At 40.0% G+C, this 13,405-nt stretch overlaps 1 protein-coding gene across 1 annotated transcript in view; it reads right to left on the reverse strand.

The window, feature by feature from the left end:
* Positions 1 to 1,373: 1,373 nt before the first annotated feature.
* LURAP1L (leucine rich adaptor protein 1 like) overlaps positions 1,374 to 13,405 on the reverse strand; it is a 33,777-nt gene continuing 21,745 nt past the window's right edge. Inside the window, exon 2 of the mRNA XM_005295198.4 lies at positions 1,374 to 2,103. Coding sequence (XP_005295255.2) covers positions 1,726 to 2,103 — 378 coding nt within the window. The 3' untranslated portion in view covers positions 1,374 to 1,725. The remainder of the gene's footprint in view (positions 2,104 to 13,405) is intronic.

Below are 13,405 nucleotides of genomic sequence, written 5' to 3' on the forward strand. Positions count from 1 at the left end.
TTCAGGGGTTTCTCCAGCCATAACCCCCTACACATAAAAAGTCTACTGTCCGAGCATGTATCAGAAGAATTAATTTAGTCTTCTATATTCCTCAAAGGGTTATTGATAGTCCTGCTGGAAACAAACCAGTGGCATCTATAGCATGGGAGTCTCCTGCAAATGGATATTTGTGGGCAACTTCAGATGCCCACTACTTCCAGCATGATTTTTGTGGATTACAATGTACTAGCAGCATTCAACTTTATGACAGGAATTATCCATTGCCATTTTATTATGCAGTCATGGGCTGACAAAGAGGAAAGTTTCTCATCCTGGTCACTTATTGATATATCTCTGCTGTAAATTAAAACAAACACCCTTATGCGTATGTTTAGCTTTACTCATGTAAGAAGTCCTACTGTATTCGGTAAAGGATCGAGGCCTCCTAATGTCCCTCTGCAGCATGTATGGACTCAGGTCTCACAAAGCCCTAGAGAAACCACTTTTTTGAGGGGAAAGCCCCCAGTTGGGATTTCCTTATTAGTTTACAGGCTCACAGAAAGTTCTGTAATGGAGATATACCTATCTCATAGAACTGGAAGGGACCCTGAAAGGTCATCGAGTCCAGCCCCCTGCCTTCACTAGCAGGACCAAGTACTGATTTTTGCCCCAGATCTCTAAGTGGCCCCCTCAAGGTTTGAACTCACAACCCTGGGTTTAGCAGGCCAATGCTCAAACCACTGAGGAAGACACAACTTAAAATGATCTCACATGACTTCTTATTGCTGGTTGTTCATATGGACTCTTAAAAGCCTCGTGCCACTCCTATTCCTTATGCTGGACAACTAGATTCCCACCTCCCCTGAAGTCCCCTGGGAAATGAGGAGCTTCTTATTCCAAGGTTAAACTCATGCCAAACAATTATAACCCACCCCACCTTGGCTTCTATCTTCTCCAGGAGATTCTGGCAACAATTTCCAGCCACCCCTGACTAAACTTCTACTCCAGGCAGTTCTGCCTCTCAGACCCCAAGGAGAGCCTGCAAAGAACCTCCTTTACTCTCTTGAATGCCTCTTCTTGCAAAATGCTCCGAGCCATACCCCAGCTGGGACTGATAGCGCCAACAGAATTAGTCCCAGGTGTACTCAACTAGGCTCCACTGAGAGGCAGCTACCTTGTTTCAGGGGATTAGTCCCAGTCCTTATCAGAAGGAACATGCACCCTGTGATATAGTGAAATGTGGCTACTCTCATGAGTAAAGTTAATCTCTTGCATAGGTGTTAGCAGATTCAAGGCCAAAGACCGGAGAACTAGAAAGCGCAAACTCCTTCAGTTAAAATAATGCCTTTTTGGAAAGCAAGACTATTAGTTACTAAAGAAGATTAACTACAAACTACAGGTATCAGTAGGTGTTTTATTGTCAAACAAATATAAACTGGTACTTTCAATCCCTGATGTCTTGTTTTGAAGATAAAAGCTTATTTCCTTCATCTTTTTTAAAGTTGTAAATATGGGATTATAAAACAAAACCCAAAACCACAGCAATAAATTAAGATAAAGAAAAGGGAAAAAAGCAAACAAACCACCCAGAATGAGGAAAGTTAGAAGCAACAGCAAAATTCTAAAGTGGATTCAAAGTAAATTTTCCTTTAAAAAGGGATTTTTTCTTTTGCACACAAAATAAAATAGCAGCAAAGAAAGAAGATAAATACAAGTGCACTCATGTCCCTCTGGAACTTCTTTTTATTAACCAAAACAGTAGTATTCATCAGACTCAATTTTGGGATGCTTGTGCAGGGTCTGTGAATCCTCTAGAATAGAAGTATCAGTGAACTGTTCCATATCTGAAGGTGTGTGGTGACCTGGGACATCATCCGCCAAAGTGTCCAGATAACTCCCCACTGATATTCCATCCAGGCCATCACTACAGTCTTGTAAACTGTTATAGCTGCCTTGCAGGGAGGTCTCCTGACTTTCCAGCAAGCTGCAAAGGCTGCCACTCAAACTGCTACCTCTGCTGATGATGGCTCCCTTCTCTTCAATCACCCACTTTATTGATTCAATGCTTTCATTGATGATGAGCAGCTGGCGCATGAGCCTGACGTCAGTGGCTCGGAGATTAACCTACATGGTAAAACAGCAACAAAAATCAATGTTATTGTATTTTTTAAACAAATGGGTGTGAAATCAATTTAAACAATAGCAGGCTGTGACCAAAAGGAGAGCTAAAAAGTAAATGATAGCAGATTTCATGCTTGAAATCTGGATTTGATATTTTTAATAAAGCAATAGTGAATACTAACTTTTGAGAGATATTATTCCATGTCAATATTCCACAATAACATACTTACAATCAGTACCTTTGCACTTTCTAATTGTCCTGGGCTATACAATAATATAGGGCCCAATCCAACTCCAGCTGAAGGCGATGAGATCCTTTCCATTTACTTCAGGGGGAGTTAGCCCTTATAGACATTTAATAGAAACTAATCTTACTTCATTTTTAAATTAGTCCACCACAGGACTCATCAGAATACTGGTGAAATGTTATTGGAAGTGTCGCTAACATTTAAAGGAATGGTATTTTTGAGTGTGTCTTCATTTCCTTCGTGTTTCAAAAAAACTGGACATAAATTCAACCTTTTACCTATAAACACACTAAATGTAGGCCACTTATTATATGTACAAAACTTGCATTCTCCTGCACTCTATTTATCCAGAGCCTTTCTTATTGGTACTGTAACTGAGAGTTGACTAAGTCCTCAACTGTGCATAAGTTGTGAGGAAGGCTTGCAGTACATTGACACTCAAAGCATATCTGAGGTCAGGTTGCAAGTTTCAGTATCAATATTTCAGTTAAAAAGCTGGCTTAGTGGGATGCGAATCCTAAATTAATTATGTAATCTCAGTGACTGCCACTAGACATGCACAGAAACACATATATACGCCAAAGACAGTACTGTTCTGTGACTTACAAGCAGCCAAACAAGTTTTAAATAGAGTTGTAAGTTTTGGTGGCTGCAAGAGAATGGAACTAAACAGCTTTGCCAAGTAAAGCAGGAGGGGGAACAAAAATTGAGCAAAGTTTCCTCTGTCTATGAAACTTATCACCGAAAAAGAGGCAGTATCACTCATTGGATAGGGCACTGCCGGTGGGTCAAGAATTCAGGTTCTAATTCCTGGCTCTGCCACTGAACTGCTTTGTGACTTTGGAGCTTGAAGTTATTTTTCCTCTTTGTCCTTCAGTTTCCCCTCCCACCTTTTGGATCTTACTACATGTATGTACAGTGCCTAGCACAATGGTGCCCCAACCATGGTTGGGGCCTCTAGGCACTACCATAACACACACACACACACACACACACGCACAATGCCTAATAATTAACTGAAAGTAAAATAATTAAATTGCTGGCATTGCAGATTATTTTTAAAATCAGGTCAGGTGAAGCTTATTTATCCAGCAGCTCACTAGTGATGGATTTAAATAAAGTAAATAAAAAGCCGGCATGGCATCTTATCTATGCTCTGACAACAATTTAACTGTATTGGTTGGCACAAACTATTGAAATGTCTGTGGCTCCAGCACAATGGACTGCTGTAGTGGTACATTTCAGTGGGAATATCAACATTTAGTTTCTGTTTCCTTAAAGCCCAATTAAAAGTTACAATTATTGTTTGAATGTGGGAATTTGAGCAATCCAGAGAATTATGATGTAGCACAGGTGTTTGTTGTCTTACCATGGGAGGGGTTGTTAAAAACAAAAATATATTCTTTGCCAGGATTGATCAGAACCAGAATCAGGGTTGCCAAGAACTGCAAGATTTTTCTTCACTTGGAAATAATAAAACCACAGTTGTCACATGAAACAGATACATTGAATATGAGGGTCAGAGAGGCCAACAAGACTTTTGTCTAAATTCTAAAGTCTAAATTCATGGGCACCTGACATTATCAGAACTGTCTTTCCTAACTTCCTCTAACTGGTATTTCCCAGATGATACCATGAAGTTGGCCTATACTCATAAGTAATGATATTCGTGGCAGGTCAGGTGGAGGGGCAACAGTATCTGATAGTAACAGTTCCTGGAAATATCAAATATGACAGCAAGAGTTCAGGTTGCACCACAAGGGTAGGCTGCCAATTTCAGGGATGCCTATGTGCAAAGCAATCCTCGGGTGGGCCAAATTTTCCATTGCCTTACACCCTTTGTAGTTATTTACATCAGTACAAAATGAGAGGACGGTGGTTTTAAAATGCTACTAATCACAATCTATATAAACCAGTGAGGTGATTCTCTGCTTCCCTAAAATGTATGTACTTGGAGTTAGAGCTATCATAGAGACCCTGTCTCCAGCCCAGTATAAGAAAGATGTCTGGAGGTAGAGTTAAGTAAAAATATCTGTATCCTGATTTTTGGCCTCAGTGTCTGGATAAGATTGAAATAATTGGTTTGTGCAAAGTACAGAAGTCCTCAGTTTCTCCCAATTCCTGTATTAATGTAATGCAAGGGGGGGCAAACTACAGCCCATGGGCTGCATCTAGTCTGTCAGACATTTTAATCTGGCCCTCAAGCTCCCGCTGGAGAGCAGGGTCTAGGGCTTGCCCTGTTCTGGTGCTCCAGCCGGAGAGCGGGGTCAGGAGCTTGCTCCGCATATGCTGTGGCTCCGCGTGGCTCCTAGAAGCAGTGACATGTCCCCCCTCCAGCTCCTACACGTAGGGGCAGCCAGGGGGCTCTGCACAAGCTGCTCCCACCCCAAGCGCCACCCCCACAGCTCCTATTGGCTAGGAACTGCGGCCAATGGGAGCTGCAGGGGCAGCGGCTGGCGAACAGCTGCCTGGCCAATGCCGCACCTCCATGTAGGAGCTGGAGGGGGGACATGCTGCTGCTTCCAGGAGGTGCGGGGGCAGCGCCTGTGGACAGGGCAGTGCACAGAGCTGCCTGGCCGTGCCGCCGTGTAGGAGCTGGAGGAGAGACATGCCGTTGCTTCCAGGAGCTCCTTGACCTCCTCCTGTGCCCCAACCACCTACGTCAGCCCTGAGCCCCTTCCTGCACCCCAAGCCCCTCATCCCCAGCCTTACCCCGCACCTCAACCCCCTGCCCCAGCCTGGAGCCCCCTCCCGCACCTTCAACTCCTCATTTCTGGCCCCATCACAGAGCCCACATCCCCAGCTGGAACCCTCACCCCCTCCCACACCCTACCGCCCAATTTCGGGAGCATTCATGACCTGCCATATAATTTCTGTACCCAGATGTGGCCCTTGGGCCAAAACGTTTGCCCACTCCGATGTAATGAATAGTACTTCCCTTGCAAAAAGTCAGTTTTTCCCTTGTAAAGAAACATACATTCTTAAGCTATATTTTAAAATTCTCTTCATATAATGTAAAAATATTCTACATATAAAATCACCTCATTTCATGTTATCTGTGAAAGTTTTGTGAGGCTTTGATGGTTCTCAGGATGCCTAGGACTGAGAGTCACCTTGTTACCACCCTGCCTCCAGCAAGAGGGAGCATTCCCCTGACACTGCCAGCCCTTCCCAGCCACACAAACTCTCTTCTCTCGGCTATGCCATCTCTTTCTTTGCCTTGCAGGTTAACAGGTGTACCTCAGTGCCCAAGCCTCTTTGTATTCAAGCCCCTGTAGTATTCAGCCCTTTATCCATGAACACTCACAGAATTACTAGGTCAGCTGTCCCCAAAAGGAACAGTGTACACAACAGCATGGATGCTTTAATTTAGGATCAGCTTCTTGTTCAATATTACAGCATTTACATATGTTTAAAGTTAAAACAGTAAGTTTATTAACAAAGAACAAAGATTCAAAGATTCAAGTGAGTAGGGATAATGGAAGCAGAAGGGTTACATATAAACCAAAATCATAAATTTAATCTCGAGAAAGTGTGTTAAGTTAACAAGCTAACCTTCTGTCTAGGTTTCAGAGTAGCAGCCGTGTTAGTCTGTATCCGCAAAAAGAACAGGAGTACTTGTGGCACCTTAGAGACTAACAAATTTATTAGAGCATAAGCTTTTATGGGCTACAGCCCACTTCTTCGGATGCATATAGAGTGGAACATATATTGAGGAGATATATATATACACACATACAGAGAGCATGAACAGGTGGGAGTTGTCTTACCAACTCTGAGAGGCCAATTAAGTAAGAGAAAAAAACTTTTGAAGTGATAATCAAGATAGCCTAGTACAGCCATTACAAACATTGAATCTATCTCCCCTCGTAAGTATTCTCACACTTCTTATCAAACTGTCTGTACTGTGGCCGCATACATTCGACTTTATACAATCTGTTTCCAAAATTCGAATTATATAAATTCGGATTAATCCCGTAGTGTAGACATACCCATAGAGACAGGTGAATGAACATCCTTTGACCTGAAATCTGTTTGTCAGCTCTGCCTTGGACACAGATTTATTTATGCATCTCCTTAAATACCTTCTGTACATACACCTCACAACAGTTATGGGGATCAATATGACCTAAGATTTTATTTAGAGACCTCACATGACATCATTTATGGATAAATACCATGGGCGTGATGTCATAGGTGTAATGAATTTGCCAGGCTGGTAAGGCTTTGCTGTTACAGAACAGTGAACCCTTTTCTAGCTGGAACCCATGGGCCTTTGTCAGAGGACTCTTGTGGTTAAAGCACAGATAGACTCTGAGGATCTGGTTTCAGTCTTTGATTGTGCAACAAACTTCCTTGTGACCTTAGAATTTAGGTAACTTGGCTTTCTGTAAAATGCAGAAAATAGAGAATTTCCTTACATGTTGGGAAGATATATTCCTTAATACCTGGGCAATGCTCAGATTTTACAGTGAATAGGGCCATATAAGTAAATAGATAAATTAAAATTTATTCCTAGATTCCAAGGCCAGAAGGAACCATTGTGATCATCTAGTCCAATCTCTTGTATAAGTCCTACAGGCCATAGAACTTTGCCAAAATAATTCCCAGAGCATAACTTTTAGAAAAAACATCCAATCTTGATTTAAAAATTGCCCATGGAGAATTCACCACAACTCTTGGTAAACTGTTCAAATAGTTAGTTACTCTTACTGTTAAAAATTTACATCTTGTTTCCACTCTGAATTTGTCTAGCTTCACTCCTGCCATTGGATCATGTTATAACTTTCAGTGTTAGACTGAAGAAGCCATTATTAAATATTTGTTCTCCAGGGAAGTACTTACAGACTATAATCAAGTTACCCCTTAATTTTCTCTTTGTTAAGCTAAATAGACTGAGCTCCTTGAGTCTATGACTCCTGGTTTTCTAAACTTTTCTCATAGCTCTTCTCTGAACCCTCTCCAGTTTATCAACATCCTTCTTAAACTGTGGGCACCAGAACTGGAGATAGTATTCCAGCAGCAGTTATACCAATGCCAAGAACACAGGTAAAATAACCTGTCTACTCCTACATGAGACTCCCCTGTTTTTTATGCATCCAAGGATTGCATTAACCCTTTCGGCCACAGCACTGCACTAGGAACTCATGTTCAGCTGATTATCCACCATGATTCCCCAAATCTATTTCAGAATCACTGTTTCCCAGAATAGTCCCACACATTGTGTAAGCGTGACCTACATTGTTCCTAGATGCCATATTACATTTTGCCATACTAAAATATATATTGTTTGGTACATAAATGTAAAGTGGGGTTTTCAGAAGCACTCAGCATTGGCCTTACTCTGGGCCCATTGAAGCTGATCATTCCCATCAGCTTCAGTGGGAACAGAGTTAGGCTGAGGTGAATGCTTCTGAGAATCCCAATCATTGCATACTGCAGATAGAAGATTTACAGTATATTTACAGTCATACAGATCCTTGATTCTGGAAACATATGCATGTGTTTAATATTACACTCGCATGTGAATAGTCCCACTGATTTCAAGTGAACTATTCATGTGGGCACCAGGGCCATAGTTCATAAAATATAATAGCCATAAGAATCCCATGCAACTGATAAAATCTACTAAAATCAAATAAAGGAAAATGTATAAAATATTAGTACATTGATAATATTGTCTCGCTATATAAATTATGTTTGTCCCATTGAGTTTAGTATAGTTTAACAAATAGGTCAATAAATGTATATATTTAAAATATTAAGAAATTTAGTGAAAATGTACATTTTTTATAACTGTAAATGTGTTTCCTCCATATGAGTTAACATGTCAATTTTTGTGAAGGTTAATTCTGAAATGATATATACACTACTGTCTGTAAATGTCCATATTTAAAATAGAGTTTCATTCAACTAAGAAATAAAAAAGAAAATGAATAAAATCTGTCATGCCAGGCAACAGGCATTTTACCTTGTTCTCCAAATTCATAATTTCAGTACAGGAATATCGCATCACCATTGTTAATCTACAATTGCCTGGAAAGGAATCCATACTCTGAGGAATTGAATGCTTTATCTTATTTTTGCAAGGCTACTTTCTGGACTTGATTTTTCCGTACATATTTTTAATTGCAAATCCTTCAAAATATACTAAGTTATATTACCTCAAAACCCCCCTCTTTCAATAAATCCTTGTTCTGCTAGTACAACAGACATTTCAAAAGCTTCTCTAGATCTTATATCCCTGAATTTCAGAGCCTGTTTAACTCTTATGCACTCCTCCCCGCCCTCTCCCATCTTAGAATGACTTTAGAATTATCCTCATGGCAGTATCACAAGCATTATTAAGTTAATGGATCTGGGACTCTGCAAGGCAATATTGCCAATCACAACTTTAATCATATTTTCCACCCATCATTATTTTTATGTGATGTTTTGAAATCAGAGATTCATGATTTCCCAGCCCTCCTGCCTAAGCAGTCTCCTCCGCTCCCACCAATAAATCACTGCAAGACATCTGCCTAGACTACTGGGCTGCTATTGTGACAATAGCAAATCACCCCCCATATGTAATGCAAGCTTGTTGAAACTGAGCAAATTTAGGAAACAGGAATTTCCCTGAAGGCTAGTTAAATACAGTGCCAAACAACACGAACATCAATAAAGTTACTGATGTAATGGTTTCTTCTTGATAAATTAGAAGATTTATGTATTTCAAAACTAGTTAACAGGAAGCCCATTGTTGCCATAATTACATCCATAGCTTCAGCATTTGTGCAGAACAGCCTACTTAGTAGCAATTCTTTGCATTCTTGCTGACTTGCACACTCTCCCTACAAACCATCACTTACTCCCATGTGGCTCATATCAAGGTTGTACTTTTCCCAAAGCAAACACAAAAGGTGGCCCACACAATACTTTCTTTCCTCAATGGGGTTTTTTTCATCAGATAACAGAGTGCTACCTGTGGCATTCTTGCCACTTATATCTACTTTAGTCCAGACATAATCACATTAGTTTGTATGCAGTCATGTGGTTTTAGCCAATGTAACTATAATGGTAAACAAATAAAATGAACGAAGATTCAATTAATGCGACTAAAGGAAATATAATCCCATCATGTTTGACAGCTCCATTTATTACAACGCTGTAACAGATGCATTTCACAGAGACAAACTGAACAGATTGGATTCATATCTAAAACTACTTTAGAAAAGCTTCTACAGCTGCTCTGATGAGTTAACAGCACTGCATAGCACGGGCTGGGAAAAATTCAGATGAGTGGGTACCAGTTTTCTGGCAAATAGTTGTTGTCTTGTCCTCCTCTATAGCGTGCAACAAGGGCTATAGGCTGGCACTTATGACCTGTCACTTAATTTGACGTCATCCGCAAGGAAGGCTCTTCAAATGCTCTCCTAGATAACTGTAAACAATCAGCCAACATCAAAACAGATATATGAGTTGGAGGGAGAGACACAAAATTATGAAACAAACAAACAATCTGGTTTCAGAGTAGCAGCCGTGTTAGTCTGTATCCGCAAACAATCTGGTGACTCCCTTCCATTTTCAGTTTAAGCCACTCACATATAAGATTGAAGAAAACCTTTCTTTGCAGAACAATGAGAATATATATATTTTAAAGGGTGTATAGAAGAAAACTATTTCTGCTGGAAAGTGAGCTACAGTGAGTTAGGGATTGATTCTGATTATATCAGTTTTAAAATCAAGCTCATAATGTCTACAGCTGCTAGAAAAGGCCATTGGCAATCAATGCTTAGCCTATGGTTTTCTGAATATGGCAAACTACAAATTCCCTTCTATACATGGTATTACTAAATCCTTAGAAATATTTTTGACCTTTTTCAATATTCTACCACTCCTTTGTATTAGTTGATGAAGCGATGTGACCCTCTTTGCCAAGAGCAGAGTTACAGCAGTATTAATGGTAGCTATAAGTGTACTTTAATTACAAATAATGTGTTTAACTTTAAATTTCACAACACTTGGCTTTATTGTGTGTGCCCTATAGTGTGGATGGCAAGTATATAAAACAGGAGATGGGCAAGGAAGTGTGACACCATGTTGCCCTAAAGCCAAATCCTCTGCCCGGAGTGCATCCCAAGTAAATCAGGCGAGTGTTGGGAAACTTTGTGGGGATATAGGGGGAGGAAACCCATCGCTGGCCTACAGCTGAACAGTACCAGTCCTGTCCCTTATAATTTTGGAGAGACATCCCACATTTTGTGGAGGGGGAAGGGAAAGATTAGCAAAACATGGTGGTTGGTTAAAAGCAGATCAAAGGGTTGGAGTGTGAGAAGTAGTTCTGGGGAGAAGGATTAGTGGGCAGAGGGTAGGTAAACTGGACACAGATGCAACTTTCTTCCATTTTGAGAAATAGTCCCAGTTCGAATGACATTTCCCATTTTATATACAGAGAATCTCAAACCAGCAGAATCTTTCAAAATAGAAGCAACATTTTAAATGCAACCACTGTAGTTAAAAATGTAAATTAATGGAGATATCTTATTTCCTAGAACTGGAAGGGATCTTGAAAGGTCATTGAGTCTAGTCCCCTGCCTTCACTAGCAAGACCAAGTACTGATTTTGCCCCAGATCCCTAAGTGGCCCCTTCAAGGATTGAACTCAAAACCCTGGGTTTAGTAGGCCAATGCTCAAACCACTGAGCTATCCCACCGCCCCTCAGCTAAAGTATTAGAATTAGTTATGGTAGTTTTCCTTTCATATTTTTTCTTTTGTGGTGGGTGTAAAATATGAGCGTCTCAACTTTCTTACCCTAATTGTTCTAGTTCCTTTGTTATCCATATTGAACAATTTGCTGGCACCATCTATGGATATCTCCCTCTTTATTTTTTCTACTGGGTTAGCCCTGCTTTCCTTGGAATTGAATCTCAATATATTTCAAGTTTGCCAAGCCTTTTAAAAAAATATTTTAACAATAAATCAACATTGAAAAAGTTACCTTACTCTGAGCTTTATGAGTCCTCTCCATTTCCTAGCAAAAACAATTAAGCATACTCTGTTTTTCCTGATATTAATTTTTCCACTACAAAAATTCTCATGTGGTAGCAATTTAGTGTAGTTTAGTTCATTAATTTGCCCTCTCTTCTGGATAATGGAAGAAATCATCTACACCTAAGCAATATACGCTGTTTGAAAATATGTGATCTGACCAGCTAAAAGACCAACCACAGACAGCATATCGAACCCACCAACAGCAACACATAAGCCAGTGCTTGGCAGACTATGTATATCACAAATTGAAATCTACAGAAATTAATAGACTCAAATTCAGACCCCGTGTATGTGAGTACAATTCTGATGAAGTCACTGGAGTTACATTTGTTTAGAACAAGGATGAATTTGGCCAATAAATCATGAAACCAGCATTCTTCGTTTACAAAGTGACAACCACAAGCATGGCACTAAATCCTGCACTTGTAGGTGAATGGACTCTGTGAGCAATTGTTTAATATTTATACTACAATAGTGTCCAGAGGTGCCGGTCAGGAGAGGCTCCCCATTGTGCTAGGTGCTGTACAAACACAACCACCACATCCTGTACAGCTTATAGTGTAGGAGGCCTTACATACCTTTCACTATTATGATCCAACTTTGATTCTATTACTAATATCTCACTACATAATATAGTCAGCTGAGTTTCTCCCCTTTCCCCTCAGAATGCTGAGTGCTGCTATTAATATTATCTTGCATTTGTATAGTCTATTACATCTGAGGATCTGAAACTATCTTTAATTAATTTAGCCTCATAATGCTCATGTCAGGTAGAGAAATATTATTATCCCTTTTATTACTTATGAAAAAGGAGGCATGGAGATGTTTAAGCATGAAAGTTAGTCCCTTAAGTTAGGGTACCAGGTACATGAGCAACCTGATTTTCAGTTAGTCTTAAAGGTGCCACAGGACCCTCTGTTGCTTTTTACAGATTCAGACTAGCACAGCGACCCCTCTGATACCTGATTTTCAGAGGAGCTCCTGGAACTCCAGGCCACTTGAGCACATCAGTAGTCTCATTGACTTTAATGGGACCTTGCTTAATCGAGGTCTTAGTGTTTGTTTATGGGCCTAAATTCATACTGATGCACCAAAATCAGAGATCTAGATTTTCAGGAGCACACTTCCTTTTTAAAAATATCAGCCCATTATTTAGGTGCCAATATACAAATGTAGGTGCCTAACCTTGCACCCTTAAGCTTGAAAATGCTCCCCTTTGTGATCTTCCCAAGATCACACAAGAATTCTCTGCCAGAGGTGCGAACAGAATGTTTCCTGGCTTCTCTTCCAGTGAAAACCAACCTTCCCCACTAAAACTTAAATTGGTGGTGATTTAGATACATTTTGCATTTCTTTCTTCTTGGCTTCTGACCTGATCTTTGTTATGTTGCATGGCTAACAGTATTTTGTATTTCCTTATCGCCTTGAGTTTTTTAGATTGACAATGGACCTTATCTCATTTTTGAGGGCTGTAGTTCATACAAATTACATTTTTAGTGAAAGATGGGTGGGAGTTGGAGCTGCTAATCTCTTGGGCATTGTACATTATCAACTGTACTTTTAAACAACATTTATAATTACTCATATTTAAAATATTTTGGCAAATCGGAGAAGCACATAATCCTTGCATTTTTTTATTACCTTCTTTTCATGTAGCAAGAATGATTATGGTGAAAAAATAACTTAAGAAAATATTGGGAGAAAAAAAGGGAGTTAGCAGCTTCCATTTCTTGCCTTTTAATACCTCTTTTCTTTCAAGCCTCCAAAGTACCCTAAACAATGTTAGGTGATGTTACCCAGCATATATCACAATCAGTTCTAAGTCGCAGCTCTTTTAAAATGAGCAGTCATTAAAGCTGTCTGAGCCCTTGACCTTGCTGGTTTAGAGGGAGACCACAGCCTTGCGATGATCTCCTTTCAGTTTGCTGCAGTTCAAGAGAAACTATACATTCAAAGCTCACAACAAATGTTTCTTTAGGACTTTTGTAACACGTTGTAGCAACATAATGAAACTTTCCTAAGAG

The sequence above is a fragment of the Chrysemys picta genome, chromosome 6 (genome assembly GCF_011386835.1).
Source record: "Chrysemys picta bellii isolate R12L10 chromosome 6, ASM1138683v2, whole genome shotgun sequence".
Taxonomy (NCBI): domain Eukaryota; kingdom Metazoa; phylum Chordata; order Testudines; family Emydidae; genus Chrysemys; species Chrysemys picta.